Below are 18,745 nucleotides of genomic sequence, written 5' to 3' on the forward strand. Positions count from 1 at the left end.
TTTTTGATTTTTTTTTTTTTTTTCAAATCCTCAAAAATGATGAAAAACGGCGTGCTATAGTATGCCGTACGGTATGGTCTATAGCCCATGGTCAAAAATGATGAAAAACTAGGTTAAATATTTTTTCAAAAATTCAAAAAACGATGGGCTATAACCCATGTTTTTTAATTTTGAATTTCTTTCAAATCCTCAAAAATGTTGAAAAACGGCGTGCTATAGTATGCCGTACGGTATGGGCTATAGCCCATGGTCAAAAATGATGAAAAACGAGGTTAAAAAAGAAATTCAAAAATTCAAAAAACGATGGGCTATAACCCATGTTTTTTTTTTTTTTTCATTTTTTTCAAATCCTCAAAAATGATGAAAAACTGCGTGCTATAGTATGCCGTACGGTATGGGCTATAGCCCATGTTCAAAAATGATGAAAAAAGAGGTTAATTCATTTTTCAAATTTTCAAAAAACGATGGGCTATAACCCATGTTTTTTTGTTTTTTTTTAATTTTTTTCAAATCCTCAAAAATGATGAAAAACGGCGTGCTATAGTATGCCGTACGATATGGGCTAAAGCCCATGGTCCAAAATGATGAAAAACGAAGATTAAAAAAAAAATCAAAATCTAAAAACGATGGGCTACAACCCATGTTTTTTTGTTTTTTTTTATCCTCAAAAATGATGAAAAACGGCGTGCTATAGTATGCCGTACGGTATGGGCTATAGCCCATGTTCAAAAATGATGAAAAAAGAGGTTAATTCATTTTTCAAATTTTCAAAAAACGATGGGCTATAACCAGGGCTGCACACAACTTTTTTGGTCTAGTACTCAGAAGAGCACCTGGAGGAGTTGCTTGGTGCTCCTAAAATGCGGCGACCCGTCTCGCCGGATGGATAAAAGAGGGATGAATAACTTATAGCAAAACAATATTTATTGGATGAGTGGGGAGTCAATGGAGGGTATTGCAACTCTAGATTTAGCCCTAGAATGGCTCTTGTTGTAGATTCATCCCATTATTAAAAATATATAAATTTGCTAAAATCTAGGTCCATGTGTGGTCCAGCCCTATGGAATGCATATTATAATAAAAACAAGTTAACAACTTAAGGATAATATGATATGAGCATCAAAGCAATATTTAGATTTTGTATTATTTTGTATTTAAATAACCAATCTACTAGCTCACAACGTGTTGCGACACGTTGTGAGCTTGCAGATCAGCTATTTTTTTAACATGCGACACATCGTACGGCGAATCATACATCAGGCTTCCCTAGTTCCCTTTTGTTTTTAGATGAGGCGACGTACGTAGTCAGACAGTCAGACACACATGGCTCCTCGGTGAAAAAAATAAACAGTGTACACTACCCGACTTTACGATAATAAGGGACAGTATGTCGAGACACGGTGTTCATGTTGGGCAGCAGCAGTGCCAGTCCGCAATGCTTTAAACTCTTCCCACTCCACTATGTCGGAACTAAAACCTTAGTACCCGTAAAAAGTCGGTGGCCGGTGCCTAGGCTGTGAGAGACGCTAATATGGTTTCTGCCTCGGATTCGGGTTTTGAGACGGCATCGCACACGAGCAACCATGCTGCTCCAACAGCCGGAAAACAAACACAAGCACAGCGGCAAATGGGAAGAGTGCAAAGCATCCAAAGCATGACCTTTTACACCGGGGACTACAGTAGTTTGCTATCTGAAACGGAGAAGAGAAGACGAAACTATTTGTGTAAGGTTTTCCTGTCAACCGCCCTCCGCCTCCTCCCAGGCTCCTAGCACTCAGAAAGAAGTAGCACTCAGATGGATCCTCCCCCTTATGAGTAAGGACGCGCTGTGATTGGGCCAGTAGCCACTTTGAGTGGCAGTCGGTGGGAAATGCTCTCGCCACAACATTTTCTAGTATTCTGGCCATAATAATCATTCTGGGCGGCCCCAGCTGTTGGTACGCAGAAGCGCTTCCCGGCGCTTGATTGACAGCGCATTTTTAATTTTTACCGCGCATGCGCACCTGCGCACCACTTATGTGCAGCCCTGGCTATAACCCATGTTTTTTTGTTTTTTTTTCATTTTTTTCAAATCCTCAAAAATGATGAAAAACGGCGTGCTATAGTATGCCGTACGATATGGGCTAAAGCCCATGGTCCAAAATGATGAAAAACGAAGATTAAAAAAAAAATCAAAATCAAAAAACGATGGGCTATAACCCATGTTTTTTTGTTTTTTTTTATCCTCAAAAATGATGAAAAACGGCGTGCTATAGTATGCCGTACGGTATGGGCTATAGCCCATGTTCAAAAATGATGAAAAAAGAGGTAAATTCTTTTTCAAATTTTCAATAGTATGCTATAGTATGCCGTACGGTATGGGCCATAGCCCATGGTCAAAAATTCAAAAAACGAGGTTAATTTTTTTTTTCAAAAATTCAAAAAACGATGGGCTATAACCCATGTTTTATTCATTTTTTTAATTTTTTCAATTCCACTAAAATGATGAAAAACGGTGTGCTATATGCCGTACGGTATGGGCTATAGCCCATGTTCAAAAATGATTAAAAAAGAGGATACATTTTTTTTCAAAAATTCAAAAAACGATGGGCTATAACCCATGTTTTTTTTTTTTTCATTTTTTTCAAATCCTCAAAAATGATGAAAAACTGCGTGCTATAGTATGCCGTATGGTATGGGCTATAGCCCATGTTCAAAAATGATTAAAAAAGAGGTAAATCTTTTTTTCAATTTTTCAAAAAACGATGGGCTATAACCCATGTTTGTTTTGTTTTTTTTGTTTTTTTTCAAATCCTCAAAAATGATGAAAAACGGCGTGCTATAGTATGCCGTACGGTATGGGCTATAGCCCATGGTCAAAAATGTAGAAAAACGAGGATAAAAAAGAAATTCAAAAATTCAAAAAACGATGGGCTATAACCCATGTTTTTTTGATTTTTTATTTTTTTTTCAAATCCTCAAAAATGATGAAAAACGGCGTGCTATAGTATGCCGTACGGTATGGTCTATAGCCCATGGTCAAAAATGATGAAAAACTAGGTTAAAAAAGAAATTCAAAAATTCAAAAAACGATGGGCTATAACCCATGTTTTTTAATTTTGAATTTCTTTCAAATCCTCAAAAATGTTGAAAAACGGCGTGCTATAGTATGCCGTACGGTATGGGCTATAGCCCATGGTCAAAAATGATGAAAAACGAGGTTAAAAAAGAAATTCAAAAATTCAAAAAACGATGGGCTATAACCCATGTTTTTTTTTTTTTTTCATTTTTTTCAAATCCTCAAAAATGATGAAAAACTGCGTGCTATAGTATGCCGTACGGTATGGGCTATAGCCCATGTTCAAAAATGATGAAAAAAGAGGTTAATTCATTTTTCAAATTTTCAAAAAACGATGGGCTATAACCCATGTTTTTTTGTTTTTTTTTCCATTTTTTTCAAATCCTCAAAAATGATGAAAAACGGCGTGCTATAGTATGCCGTACGATATGGGCTAAAGCCCATGTTCAAAAATGATGAAAAACGAGGATAAAGAAAAATTCAAAAATTCAAAAAACGATGGGCTATAACCCATGTTTTTTTTTCTCATTTTTTTCAAATCCTCAAAAATGATGAAAAACGGCGTGCTATAGTATGCCGTACGGTATGGGCTATAGCCCATGTTCAAAAATGATTAAAAAAGAGGTAATTTCTTTTTTTTAAATTTCAAAAAACGATGGGCTATAACCCATGTTTTCATTTTTTTTTTTTCCATTTTTTTAAAATCCTCAAAAATGAGGAAAAACTGCGTGCTATAGTATGCCGTACGGTATGGTCTATAGCCCATGGTCCAAAATGATGATGTTCTCTACCGCAACATACTTAAAAGTATAGCGGTGTATGAGAATGGGTGTTGCGGAGGATGAGAAACTGTTTCTCATCCTCCGCAACACCCATGATGATGTTTTGCTAACAACATATAGAAGCCTACATTCTTAGTCAGTTGATTTGTTGGTCACCCCAGGCATACTCCATATATGGTCATGCCTCGTGACATCACGTGGCATCATCAGGGATGGAGATCTCTGATATCAATAATAATTATTAAGCTATTATGGGAATTGCCCATATATGGAGATCCCCAATGTCATCAATATTGGCCAGCAACTCTACATCTGACCTCAAACCCTTAGATCTCTATATATGGAGCTGACCTGTTCCGACATTCCATATGTTGATCATCCCCCATCCATCCTTCCTCTTTGATGTCTCCCTTTTGACCGATACCTGTTCATTTTAAATTCTAGACGGGCCTTCCCCAAAGTTATTAGTGTAGCCGCGTCCGGCAGCCGGCGAAAACTAGAGTTCTCAACAGCCCCTACCTGGGCCCTCATCAAACCCTGTACACTCAAGACACTGCCCCCGCTGCCACCCTTAGTTCTCCATATATGGAGCAGACCTGTTCTCACATTCCATATGTTGATCTGACTTCATCAAACCCTGTACACTCAAGACACACTCCATATATGGCCATATGTTGATCTGACCCCCATGCCAAATGCCAGCGCTCACCCAGCAGTTCGTCATCCCCCAGGCGGATGCGTGCACACTACCTCGCCCTTTTGCTTCTCGCCCTCAGGCGTCTTACTGGTTTACTACAGTAGAGCAGTTTGCTGTCTGTGTGGCCGTGTGGTGCAGCAGTTTACATTCCATATTCGGGAGTGCATGCATGTAACTTATGACATGCAGGGTTATTTATATACTTAAGGCTCTCAGATTTCACACAGTAATAATGTCTACAGAGGTTAGCATCAGAATAGCTTCAGAAATGATTCTCATATCTTTCACCAAGTCTCCTTCTGGACTTTTATGGTGACCCATACTCTAATCATTCGTCAGCTGACACACACTCACCTGTTGTGCCAAGGCTTTCCCCACACCAAATGATGTTATCATCAGATGTTCGTTGTCCGTACGTCCTTCTGTTTGCTTGCAGAAAATAAGCCAACTTACACAGCAGATGTTTTGGGTGTTTATTTCTTTTGTCAAGGGTGAGAGCACCATTTAGACATAAAACAGGACAGAACAATTTCGAGGGTGAAGACTACTTGCCCTGCCCAAAAAATGTATAATTAAAAACCGATTTAACATATTGTAGGAGAGAAGAAGCACGGGCAAAGACGATGATCACAAAGTAAGAAAAATGTTATTTAAGACCTGTTAAAAGTGACATAAAAAGCCCTTAACAAAGACACAAAAGTGCATTATTGCATCAATTCATGTTCAAGCTGTACTGAATGAAAACAGTTACTATGCTCCAATGAAAAGAGGGCTTTGAAACGTATTCCACCATACTCCAGGTATGCTGAAGATGTATGCATTCTTTGCATGGTTGAAACCAAATGCTTACATTTTACTGTGATTTATTGTTGAATAAAGCACACAGATATAAAAAACTACAGCAGTAGAATGATTTCAAGCCTAGTATGACAACTTGACTTCAATCAATCAATCTGGCATATAAATTAAACAAAAGCCTAAATACATCAAATACAAAATAAGTCACAGAAGGGAAAAAAGTGAACTAAAATGTACTCTTCTGTTCCAAACATTTAAAATGTGCTGACACCAACTGCTTACAAGAGCAGTGGTGGACAGAAGGAAACTGTCAATAAATCTCAATTAGACAACACAAAGGTAAGCAAGTCCTTGCCTTCAAATGAAAGAATCAGATGACACTGCCAGAACATGAAAATAAACTATGACGCCTTTTCTGTGAAATTATAACCAGGTTCCATTCTAAAAGAGGGAACTGGGGAAAAAAATACAAATTCAGTTATATGGGCCTTGATGCAGAGACACTCAGTCACAAGATACCCAAAATGGAGACCTGGCTGGTGCAGCACCACACTGTTCTCTACCAGTCACTTTAGTGCCCAAGCACATCATCCCACCTACACCAACTTCAGTAAGACACTCAATAGACTGCATGGTTGTTTAACCACTCTATGGAATGGATTACCTCAGCAAGCAATTAAAAAAAAGAGGTTCATCAACCCGGGTGCTGAGATAAGTTGTCGTTTTTATTTGTTGCAATGAATCTGAGAGCAGTAAAGAGAAGTGGATCACCAGATATGTTTTTTCTCCTTGGCTAGCTTTCCAAATGTTTCAGTCACAGTGACATGTTAAACATGAGTCCAACCTGCCTGTTGGGCCTTGAGGCCACGTTAGCGGGTGTAATGTGTTGCAACGGCAACGACTTTGGTAACGCAGGGTGAGGTGACCACCTACACAGCCTGGTCAACAGTAAAAGAACCGTGTGAATTCAAGTGACGGGTTCTAAACATGGGAGTCTGCCTTGGTGTGCTGCTTCCGTGCTGATCTGACAGGGGCAGTGGGAGGAACAGGGATAGGACGGGTCTTCCTCTTCACAGCGGGGTCCGTCCGGCTTCGCTCTCGCTCATTCACAACGGACGCGGAGGACGGGGTAGAGGACGGGGTAGGGGACGGGGGGACGGAGGGCAGGACAGGGACAGGGCGTCTCTTCTTGGTGGTGCGGCCATTGAGGATGCCCTGAGCCATGCCCTCCATCTCGGCCACAGGGAGGTGCAAGGCCTCAGACATCTCCCTCTTGGTCGCCGACACAAAGCCTGGGTCTCCGGCCAGAGTATTCAGACCGCCCTCTATTAGAGCCTGCAGGGGAGACATAGTACGGATTGACATCTTTCCTTTTTTAACGTGTGCATGTTGTGCAATGGCGTAATCACTTTCAAGCTGTTGTCCCCATTTTGGGCATGTTACACCTTTTCACGATGTGAGCTTGTAGGACAGCTATTTTTGCTGTGCATCATACGATAAAGTACAAAGGGCTTAAGCATGTGACATGTCAAACTAACATGATTCTGAATCCATTCCAAGCATTAGTTTTGCACAAAAACACCCCTTGAGCTAAAAACGGCCATAGCCACTTGCACAAATGTGCCCAAAATGTGCTGACCTCATCACATTTTGTGATGACGGCTATGGACGTTTTTAGCCCAAGGAGTGTTTTTTGTGCAAAACTAATGCTACTTAAAGCATAATGAAAGTTTGAAATGTTTGCCTTATATAGGATGTTAATGGTAGGGTCACATATAAACCCCTATAAAAGAAATTGCTCAATACCGACAGCCGGTCAGCAAGTGGATTCATGAATGTTTGTACAGTATATAGACAATATTTTAGGCCAATAAAAATACTATATACCAAATTTTGCACTTTAAACAAAAGTAGCCTGTTGGCTGCCAGACTATAGCCATTTCAACTGATATTGTTTAGACTATCAGGTTAACACAATGTTATGTTTATGTGCATACTGTATGTTTATGAGAGATTACAGTGCCTCAGGACATTGCCTGCCAACAGAGACGGCTAATTGCTGTGTTACTGAATATTAGGAAAGTCTTGGTGAGGTGAGGAGGTCACTGTTCCTCCTGTCTTACCTCTTGGACGAGCTGGTCAGCAGCGGGCAGGCCATCAACAGCATGGGTACACTGACACAGACTGTCGCCGTAGTTAGGGTCATAGGGGAACTGTGAGTTAAAAAAGAGAAATTCAAACAGTCACGTCTTTGGTCTGAACGAGAACGTTTGGTCAACGTTGAAGATTGAATTTTAGACGAGTCAGCTTGTTTGAAGCTCTTACCTGTGTGATGTCTGTCCTCGCCCTGAAGTAGGAGAAGCGTCTCTTATCTAAAGGCAAGGCAAGGCAACTTTATTTATACAGCACCTTTCATACACCAAGGCAACTCAAAAGTGCTTCACAGAATAAAAACAAAATACAATCATATAGTGCAACAGTGCATTTAAAAAGAGATGGAGACTATTATAGTTATAGATACAATTAAAACTAGAATTGCACTCTGTCGAGTGCCTACTGCTTGCGCAAGCAGAGCGCGCAAGTACTGTCGACCGCTACAAACTGTCAAATCTCAGCTTCTCTGTGAAGGAACGTTTGAAATGTTGAATTATTAGGTTTAGCTATTTGCTACCTACCTACTTATGCATGTAAAAAAGTAGTATTATGAAGTATGGTACAAGTTTCTATCTATAAAAGAAATACAGTTTTATCGATTTAGAATTATTCTGGATCCCTTTTTAGTTTCTCAAAGAAAAATAAATCATCGATATCCGATAAAAAAAGGTATATAAACTGAAAAAAAATATGTTATCACGTATACAGTATAATTATTTCATTATTTATTTTAAATTGTCAATTGCTTTAAATTTACTTAATCTTGGACTATAGTGATATTAATACTAAATGCCTCTGTGTATGTCATTTGTAAGTTGATTAGCGGTATACTGTGGTTACTTTGCGCCACTTTTGATGCGTATGCACCGTCCCAGCATAATGACGTCAGGGTATAACTGGTATAACTAGCTCTCAATGATGACGTAATAAAGATGTGGATTAAAGGACCCAATGCCTTCGATGGTGACGTATATGTCGATCAGTGTCGGGTGGATTAACCCATTCAGGCCTAAGGCCGATTCTAAAAACGCCTCTAAATCCTGACCTAAGGTTTCTGAAAAACTTCAAATATTGATATAGCAGAATCAAAAATTTTACATTTTTGAATACTGTACATACTGTACAGAACCCAAATATGGGTTCCCGGCCTGAGGGGGTAAGGTACAAATAGGGAACCCCGCCCAGAATGGGCCTCTATGTATATGTACTGTATATGTAATTTGTAAGTTGATTAGCGGTATACTGTGGTTACTTTGCAGCACTTTTGATGCGTATGCACCGTCCCAGCATATGACGTCAGGGTATACCGTAACTGGTATAACTAGCTCTCAATGATGACGTAATAAAGATGTGGATTAAAGGACACAATGCCAGAGTATAATTGGTTTTCGATGGACGTAATGCCGATAGTGTCTGGAGGATTAAAGGTAATGCTCCTACTGTATGTATACATGTACAGTATGTAATCTGGCACCACTGCCGTATCAGGCACAAGTAGTCATTACGTCATTTGCTGGGACGGTGCATACGCATCGAATATCGTCCTGGGCGAAACTAGTACTTGCGCGCTCTGCTTGCGCAAGTAATGAGATAAAGGAGCATATAACAAATACTCCCACCTTTGATACAAGAAATAAATCAAAGTGACAGCACTGCTCATTTAAAGCCCAGGCAAGACCTAGCCGTTCTTAGCCATAGCCAGAGTAAAGGTAATGTTAATGTCATTTTTTTAACTTGGACAGGGGTGAGCAGAGAAAAACATCATTTCATTCATTCATATGAAGGATCCCTAACAGCAGAGAGAATGTGTTTTTCAGGCCCATCATAATGATCAGCATATTTCTGGACACCCACCTGGCTGTACATTCTCTCTGTGGTTATAGAGGTCCTCAGCACTGCCTTCCCTCTCAAATGTAAACCTGGAACAAGCATTGACACCAAGTCAGACACAAACAGCGAAAGCACTATTTAAATTAATTCATTGCCATTTACAACAAGTACAGTTAGTTCCCCAGCAAAGTGTGTTCATATAGCATCAAAATCAGTTTAACCACTTTAGTACCGGTATATACTATTTGAAAATAGCAAATCTACATCATCACAATACATGGCCATGCAACATGTTGTGAGCTATATTAAAAAAATATCTCAAGTGGAAAATGTGGAATATTTTTAAAACACAAATATCTTGTCATGGCATGGTACGTGGGTCCATGACATGACAAAGTTTGAAGAACCACTTATAGGCTTAGACACTGCATATGGCTGTTGGTAGGCAGGTAGGAAGGAGAATGGGTGCTCACTCAGCGAAGTGCAGGGCGTTGTTGTTGGTGTTGGAGTAGAAGGAGTCACCGGTATCAGGCTGGCTCTCAGAGAACTGGAGTGGCCGCTGGCTGGTGGCCTGTGGCTGCTGAATGCCAGCCGGCTCAGAGGAGAAGGAATCCATCTGGTTGCCAAACAGGCCATGGGTACGCTACCAATGAAAAGCACACAGAAAAGTACATTGAATTGAATATTTTTATTAACAAAGTTGTTGTTTTTTTTTTAAGTACACAATAAACCAAGTAAAAAAACAATGCAGGTAAACACAAACAAGCCAAAGGCTACTGCAGAGAAAATAGCCTATCTACAATCTCACAACTCACCACGATGAGCAGCGTTGTTAGCTTGTAGATCTGCTATTTTCAAAAGATTTAATAACATACATCTTGTATGGAGATCCTTTCGCCTGATATTTTGTTCACTCCATTATTCAGTCGCAGTTGTTTTTTGAGAGGGGGGCATGGTGGGGGGCAAAGTTTCACTCTTTGGCAATTGGTGTAGATCTTCAACCGAGAAAAACACACCTTCTACAGCGTCACCAGACCCTGAATGTGAGGCTAGTGATCTGCTAGCGATTCAGGGGCTGGAGCCATAGAGGTCCTTGGCACATATTGTTTTCAGATGGGGGTTCCGCAGCCAAGAACATATCAATTTGGATATTGCAACGCAGTGCATTAATAAAGAAACGAAAACACACCCAAAATTATTAAGTATATTCCCAGGTCATACTCAGTCCTTAAAGGAGCCGTTTTTTACTGAATTCTATTGATAGTGTATATCAACAAAACATATTGGACGCTGGTTCTACACTATGCGGATGTCATGTAACAACAACACTCCATGGGACTAAAGGCTCATTCATAGTCTGGATATTTGGTGGTGAGGTGACCACAGTTCCGGTGGTGAGGTGACCACTGGAGATGAAATAACGTTGAGCGGTGGTGAGTAAAAACAGAGAGAAGGACTGGGGCGTGGCGGTGGTTTGCTCTTCACCACGGCTCGTGACTATGACTATGACTATGAATGAGCCTTTACTTTTCACAGCATCTAGAACAGATGTAAACTAAAAAAGAAAAAAACATTTCCACGCGATTGAAGAAGAGATCTAGCATAATCTAGCGGACGATAAATCCACTAAATCGGTATGGAGCGCTCTGCGTTTTTTGTATTTTCCAGTGACGAATGAATACAGGACTACAACTTAAGGTAAAAATAACTGCTTGTCCGGAATTTAACACGAAGAAGAAAACTGATTATGTCTGTGTACACGTGTTATTGGGTAACTCACCCTGTAGATGCCTTCCCCAGCCTCGTCCATCATAGCTTTGTCCATCTCTTCCTCATTCTGCAGGTCTCCTGAGATGGCTCTGTGCATCTCTTCTGCCGTCTCGTCCTCAATGCTCCTCAGACCAGCCTAGGTGGACGTGACGTGAGGGGAGGACCACAATGCACATCAACAAGGAAGAGGAACGAAAAAGATATGGTTGAGAATAATGGATGTAAAAAAGAAAAGTGCTAGAACATAACGGTAAGAAATGGAGTGCTGCTGTATAAGGAAGTATGTGACTTCAATCTGAACAACTTCCAGAGAACTTGTGTTCTTTAGATTTTATGTTTTATGTTGGTATTTTTTGCAAAACTTTGTTCCGCTGTTTTGACTCCCTTGCGAATGAGTTTTAATCTCAATGGGACTATTCCTGGTCGATTTTTATACAATTTATACATTTAAAAACTTCTTTCGTACTTTCACTTGTAACAGAGTATGTCTACATTGCAGTATTGTTACTTTTACTTAAGGATAAAAATACTGAATACTATTTCCACCACTGGTTGATGGAATAGAGGTAATCATGCAGATTACACATTTTACACACCTGGATCTCTGAACCTGAAGCATTGGTCTTCCCCTTGGGCCGGTAGCCGTAGTACTCCTCCTGGCGCTGGATAAACTTACGGAAATATTCCTGGATCAGAAAAGTGGCGTAGAACTTTCCCACCGTCACCTCATCATCTGTGGTCAAACGCAAACAAGGGACATTGATGTCGGTCAGAAATAGACATACACTCATGTACAGGTAAATCCCACCAAAAGCTGGTCGTTCCTCCCATCGGAGGAATGACCTGGTCTAGCCGTTTCATGCTGGTATGACTTGACTCACCTCCCATCGGAGGAATGACCTGGTCTAGCAGTTTCATGCTGGTGCGCTTCCAAATCTTCTTTATAATGGCTCTTAGCTCCTCATTGGACTGCTCAAAGTTACCTTGATAGAGACATCAAACATTGTATTATCACCATCACCTCAACATGAAGCACCATTCGTATAAGTGCACGAGAAATCATGTAACATCATCAGGTAATGAAGAGGCATACCTTCAGTTTTGATCTTGAGGGCAGTTCTGACCAGAGCAAACAGCGTGGCATTGAAGGTGACCGTGCCGTCGCTGTTCAGCGGCATGTTCATGCCAATCAGACGCTGAAGACAGGATGTAAAGACAGAGGCGTTAAGTGAGCATTGGAGAGGAAATGGACACCAACATGTCATTGCTGCCCTACTGTCGGACAGAAACCTCTAATCTCCATATTTTAACTTTTTGTGTTTTTTCGTAAATCGACGACCTATTTGATCATACTGCGTCACACATAAGCATCAATAGTATGCTTATGTGTGTCCACAAGCTCGAAATGTGACACGTTTCACTTCAAGCTTGTCAATCTGCTACTTTTGATGCTTATGTGTGTCGCAGTATGATCAAATTGGTCGTCGGTATCCTAAATCCTGAAAAGTAACCGTTTTAATCCACAAACTCCTATGAGTTTCTAGTTCTACACGTGGACAACGTAACACGCCATTAACATGAATGGGGTGTAATTCTTGGATCATTGGGTTTATGTATGTATGACTGACTACCGTATATACCTTGCAGGCTGCACGATGAGGACAGAACTTGCCAAAGCCAAGTGGAGGCTGAATGCGTCTGAGCAGAGTCACAACATCTAAATGTTTGATTCTCCCCCTAGAGCCAAGAGAGACACATATTACATTACAGTACCAATCCACCACTGTACAGAAGAAAGACATGCACTGGAATCAGCTTGGGTTACACACCCAGAAAAAACATGACCTAGGTCCAAGAGATAGGTCTCAGATATACATGTAGGTCATAAGAAGAACTAGAGGAAATGTGACATTGGGAGGAGAGGAGATAAAAAGGGAACATGGGGTTGATTTATGCTTGCATCTCCGTATGTCTGTGTGGTTACGTGGGGTAGACCCAGGGGGGCAGTCAGACAGATATTTTGTGAAGCCACTAAGGAAATCGGGACTTCCTGAAAGTTCATATAATGGCCTGTTGTGGCACTGTCATTGGGCCCAAAAAAACCCATAGCTCCATAGAGCTCCATGTATTTGAGCCCAACTTCACTAGACTGTATTACCTTAATAAACATGGTCATGAATACTTTCTGCTTCCAGTCACTAGTTTAAAGTCTCATTTCTCATGTCATAATATTCTTTTTGGAAAATTATGGTCCCATTTATTTAAGAAATGACCATAAAGTCGCGTATGTTCTGAGGGGCGTGGCTACCGTTACAGTCTATGATCGGGAGCCACCCCCGTTCGAGTCAAAATAAAAACCAACGAAGAAGAAGGGGGGGAAGTCCCGCCTCGTTGTCTGGGCCAGCCAATGGCCAGCTGGGCCCAAACGGATCAACAAAGATGGTGATTTACAATTCAAGGACTGACAGGCTTCATCTTACGTCCATATCAGACCCGGAGAACGCTCTGTCCATATTTCTTACAGTCTATGGGACTGACAGGCTTCATCTTACGTCCATATCAGACCCGGAGAACGCTTTGTCCATATTTTTTACAGTCTATGGGACCGACAGGCTTCATCTTACGTCCATATCAGACCCGGAGAACGCTTTGTCCATATTTTTTACAGTCTATGGGACTGACAGGCTTCATCTTACTTCCATATCAGACCCGGAGAACGCTTTGTCCATATTTTTTACAGTCTATGGGACTGACAGGCTTCATCTTACGTCCATATCAGACCCGGAGAACGCTTTGTCCATATTTTTTACAGTCTATGGGACTGACAGGCTTCATCTTACTTCCATATCAGACCCGGAGAACGCTTTGTCCATATTTTTTACAGTCTATGGGACTGACAGGCTTCATCTTACGTCCATATCAGACCCGGAGAACGCTTTGTCCATATTTTTTTACAGTCTATGGGTAGACCTGAGACTCACGTGGCTTCAGGGTCATATTCAGCCCAGATCTTCTTGAACTCGTCCAGGTGATGAGGACCCAGGAGAGACCAGTCACGGGTTAGGTAGTCAAAGTTGTCCATGATGACAGCGACGAACAGGTTAAGGATCTGTGGGTGAAGTGAAGGGACACACAAAGACAGATATAGATACTCAGTTTAGTTCCTAGACATGTCTTTTATTACTTGGTATTAAATGATGGGTGAGCTGTTGACATAAATTAAATAAGGACTGCATGTCCAACCAGTTCTCACCAGGAAGGCACATAGACAGTAGAAGCTCATGAAGTAGAAGACAGCAAAGTTGGACCCACAGGTAAACTCCTCTCCTGGCAGGAAGTCAGACTTAGGGTCACACTTCTTCCCATACATAGAGGCCAACATGACCTCGTGCCACGCCTCCCCTGTAGCACACCTGTCGACAGACAGACAGACAGACAGACAGACAGACAGACAGACAGACAGACAGACACACACACACACACACACACACACACACACACACACACAGTGTGAAGTCTCGGCTCAGCGTTTGACCTTTGAACCACAATCATAACCTGGCCTATAGACTCACCGGAATAGCATCAGAACAGCTTGAGGGAATGCCTGGAAGTTGTTGTTGCGGTTGATCTGGGTGCCGTCCACTAGAGCGATCTTTCCAAAGATCTGAAGGGTCGATGTGATGCACATTGAAAGTCTCATTTAGAAATGCTTCATTCAACAAGCACACAAAGGCAGAGTTTTCATGCATTCATGGACACACGAGGACGACAGGATCGCCGCCCATGAACCGCAAAGTGAGTCCCGATTCATACTTTCTCGTACAGAGGTGCCCAGTGGCAAAACTATAGCCGATCTAAAGGCTCACGCCGTGTCGTGATGCAATGCGACGCGATGTTCTACTGTATAAGCTCGTAGATCAGCTATTTTCGGTGCAGGGCAACATCTTCAAGTAAATTACAAAACATGCCTTTAATAGACATGTATACCGTTCATCATTCAGATACAGTTCACGGTTCCCTTTTACCATGTTCCTCCCTGAACATAAAATAGTTTTTTAAAGACCTCACCTGCATTCCAACCACCGAATAGATGAAGAAGAGCATGATGATGAGCAGTGCTACATGAGGAAAGGCCTGCAGAAAGACAGCACACAGGTATGGGTCAGTGAACAGCTGAATTGCTGATCATGGCGTTACAGACTGAACGGTAACGATGATGCCGATTAAGATAACAGCTTGACGGACCTGGAACGACTTGATGAAGGTCCACAGCAGATTACGGATTCCCTCCGATCGATTCAGCAGCTTGACCAGACGCATGACACGGAACAGTCGGAAGAACGTGATGGACACCTGAGCATTCTCAGAGCTCTGCGAGCAGAAGAGACAAAGAGGGCTTAAGAATGGTACGGAAAACGCAAATCAGTGGTAAAGTCAAATACTGTATACAGATGCAATGTTGGCTTACCGCGATGGCTTGCATAGGATCTGACTCCTGTGAAAATGTCATGAACAGATGATAATTATGCATGTTATATTTAGCAACGGGAATATTATAAGAGCAGGCAGATAAAAGATTGATCAATTGTTAAGCAATGCAATCCCTACGTAGCATTAATACAACTCAATTTCTCCACCATTGATTAGATACAAAACTACCACTAAAAGACGGTCTTGGTTGCTGAGATCAACAACCAAAGAAGAGGCAGCAATAGGGCATAGCATATATATATATATATATATATATATATATACACACACACACACACACACACACACACATGTACTGTACACATACACACATATGTGAATGGGCTTTCGATCCGTGGCACCACAAAATGGCTGCCAATGCTATGCCCTATATGTACTGTAGCTCATGCAAAATAAACAGTATACGCACACTTTACTGTTAAAATATTAACAGCTTTCATTAAACTGACACACAAAAGGTAGTAGCTTTGACCGTATCATATACCTTGTTAGAAAAATATGTTCACATTAACCTGCATAGCGCTTTTGAACCACATTTGAACACATTGGAGCAAATACCTCGAGGACAAATCTAACACTGAGCTATGGAACTAGGTATTGCAAGGCCTTTCAATGTGCTTCACCATTAGTAAACGAGCCACACAAGGTTCAGTAAGGCAGTGGTTCTCTCAACCTGCAGGTCCGACATGATTTTGGGTCGGTCCTCAGATGACCATCACTGCATCAAATTTAACTATAAAAACTGGTCAAACCTTAGCCAAATTGTCAAATACCGGTAAACATACCGGTCACTTTACACGCCTCACATTGCTAGGTGTGTTGAGCTTGTCAATCTGCTATTTTCACAATATCTTTCTGTGGAACCTAGTCAAACAAAATGGGGTCAAGCAGCCTGAACAGGTTGAGAACCACTGCAGAAAGGTTAAGTCCCATAGACAGGAGTTGTGCACAGACAACAGAGTGGGATGCGTCACACACAGCAAGGCTGTCATGCAGCGGTGCAGTGCAGTGCAGATCAGATATTTACAGCACAGCCATGGAGACAGTACAGCCCACCACTGGAGGCCAGGGCAGCCTGAGGAGGATAGGACAAATGAGGACGAGTTAACAGAGTGGACGAAAGACGGAAATGAAAAGGAGAACGTGTGCGTGTGTGTGTGTGTGTGTGTGTGTGTGTGTGTGTGTGTGAGAGAGAGAGAGAGAGTGAAAGTAATGGGGAAAGAAGAGAGAGACATTTAAGTGCACCATGAGTGAGTTTGTGTGTTTATGGAGAACAATGGACAGGAGACAAGTAAAACAGGTGACCTGCTGAGCATTACCAAAACCTATTAAATTAAGAAAAGAAAACACACATTCCAGTCAAAATTCAAATAGTTGATATTGTGCTCTTTTAAATTGGCCAGACAACATATAGTACAAGCATATAGCAATACAAATTGAAAATGGTGAACTGTGGGATTGCTTTTGCAACAGAACGTTTCAGTGAGTGAGTTGGAGTGGTGCAGATGCTTTGGATGTTCCACAAGACAATGGGGGTGTGGAGGTGGCTAACAACAGTAGGCTACTGACCATGTCCTGGGAGCTACCTCTGCACACAGACTTACTTTGTTTTGTACCTACATTCAGAAAACCAGATTTCTGTCAAACTGTTTAGGAATGGGTCAGAAAGAGCTTTATTATTATTACGAATATGATTATTATTCTTATTTATACTCACATCGACTTCGCTTAGGATGACGTCAACAACACTACCGACGACAATGAGGAAGTCAAACACGTTCCACGGGTCTCCAAAGTAGCCCTGCGCAGACAGACAGATAAACATGTCTCAGACAGAGAGTCAGTAGAGTATACTGTAGGTGGCATTCTAAACCAGAGATTCCATGGGTCCTTACCTTGACTTTGAAGGCCATGAGTTTGAGGACCATCTCCACAGCGAAGAGCACAGTGAAGACAATGTTCAGCATCTCTGACAGCTTTGTGACGTGGCTCGACTGGTTACAGTGCTATTTGAAGGGGAAACCAATCAAGTTTGAATCTTTTTTAATAGTAATAAACACATACAAGGTTTCTGCCCAACATCAATGATAGTATACTGTATCAAATACCGTAACAAAAATGTCTTTATTGCTTTTAAGAACAACAGTATAGCATTTGTACCTGCATGCCCAGACAAAGGGTGTTGAGCATGATTAGGAGGAACATGAGGTATTCAAAGTAGCAGGAGGTGACTATGTACCAGACCCTGTACTGGTAGGGGTTCTTAGGGATGTAGCATCTCAGCGGACGAGCCTTCAGGGCGTACTGCACACATGAACGCTGGAAGGAAACAATAGGAATTAGTATTACGTCGTAGCCTCAATAATTATCAAGAAAATGTAGACACGTCAACTGTATCATGTGAACTATATTTAGCTATGTCGTTAGCAAAGACTTCTCTCTTCTGCATTCAAGTAACCTCCTCTCGGAATGCCCTGGGCGTCTTTAGACTTTAGACAGTGTCACAGAAACAATGGTGCGGTTCTAGTACTGTTCTAGGTCAGAGGTTCTCAAAGTGTGGTCCAGGGATCCTCAGGTTCCCTGAGGGGAAGTTCCAAATGGTACCCTTGCAGGTATGCAACTCCGAGAGTGTACAAATGGAACCAATTCGTAGACGCTCAGGAGTTATGGAGGTCCAGCTTTGAGAACCACTGGTCTGTAGGTCTCCTGGAGTGGTACCTGGTTCTTGTCCAGCTCACAGTCCTGGTACTCCGACTCGCCCTGCTCCTGGAAGGTGACGATGACGAAGCCCACGAAGATGTTCATCATGAAGAAGGCAATGAGGATGATGTAGATGACGAAGAAGAGGGAGAGGTCTATGTGGTTGTTGAAGACAGGCCCCATGTCCTCCGCGTCAGAGTCTATGGCTGTGTACAGCAGTCTGGGACAGAGAGAGAGAGAGAGAGAGAGACACACACGAGGTGAGATCAGGGGTCATCAATATGTCCGCACATGGACAAATGTGTCCATGGCAAAGACTTGGTCTTGACTGTGTCAAATTTTAGATTTTCTTTTTTACACACCATTATAGTTTTTATTTTATTTTATTCAAGACCCAATTACTGACTTGGGTCTAAAGTTTTCAAATAATTGTAGTAAAAGAACAATATTTTCCTCTGAGATGCG

General features: G+C 41.6%; 1 protein-coding gene across 1 annotated transcript in view; it reads right to left on the reverse strand.

Annotated features, from left to right (window-relative positions):
- Window positions 1-4,996: 4,996 nt before the first annotated feature.
- LOC310862359 (dihydropyridine-sensitive L-type skeletal muscle calcium channel subunit alpha-1-like) overlaps window positions 4,997-18,745 on the reverse strand; it is a 37,242-nt gene continuing 23,493 nt past the window's right edge. The window contains exons 25-45 of the mRNA XM_083770228.1: window positions 18,299-18,500; window positions 17,741-17,899; window positions 17,476-17,586; window positions 17,298-17,381; window positions 16,608-16,655; window positions 15,558-15,584; window positions 15,335-15,460; window positions 15,158-15,223; window positions 14,662-14,753; window positions 14,343-14,502; window positions 14,071-14,198; window positions 12,730-12,826; window positions 12,183-12,285; window positions 11,971-12,072; window positions 11,686-11,822; window positions 11,100-11,225; window positions 9,793-9,962; window positions 9,344-9,408; window positions 7,661-7,707; window positions 7,459-7,548; window positions 4,997-6,670 (exon numbers count right to left, since the gene is read on the reverse strand). Coding sequence (XP_083626354.1) covers window positions 6,317-6,670; window positions 7,459-7,548; window positions 7,661-7,707; window positions 9,344-9,408; window positions 9,793-9,962; window positions 11,100-11,225; window positions 11,686-11,822; window positions 11,971-12,072; window positions 12,183-12,285; window positions 12,730-12,826; window positions 14,071-14,198; window positions 14,343-14,502; window positions 14,662-14,753; window positions 15,158-15,223; window positions 15,335-15,460; window positions 15,558-15,584; window positions 16,608-16,655; window positions 17,298-17,381; window positions 17,476-17,586; window positions 17,741-17,899; window positions 18,299-18,500 — 2,494 coding nt within the window. The 3' untranslated portion in view covers window positions 4,997-6,316. The remainder of the gene's footprint in view (window positions 6,671-7,458; window positions 7,549-7,660; window positions 7,708-9,343; window positions 9,409-9,792; window positions 9,963-11,099; window positions 11,226-11,685; window positions 11,823-11,970; window positions 12,073-12,182; window positions 12,286-12,729; window positions 12,827-14,070; window positions 14,199-14,342; window positions 14,503-14,661; window positions 14,754-15,157; window positions 15,224-15,334; window positions 15,461-15,557; window positions 15,585-16,607; window positions 16,656-17,297; window positions 17,382-17,475; window positions 17,587-17,740; window positions 17,900-18,298; window positions 18,501-18,745) is intronic.

This window comes from Protomyctophum parallelum (genome assembly GCF_964188405.1).
Source record: "Protomyctophum parallelum genome assembly, chromosome: 7".
Classification (NCBI taxonomy): Eukaryota; Metazoa; Chordata; class Actinopteri; order Myctophiformes; family Myctophidae; genus Protomyctophum; species Protomyctophum parallelum.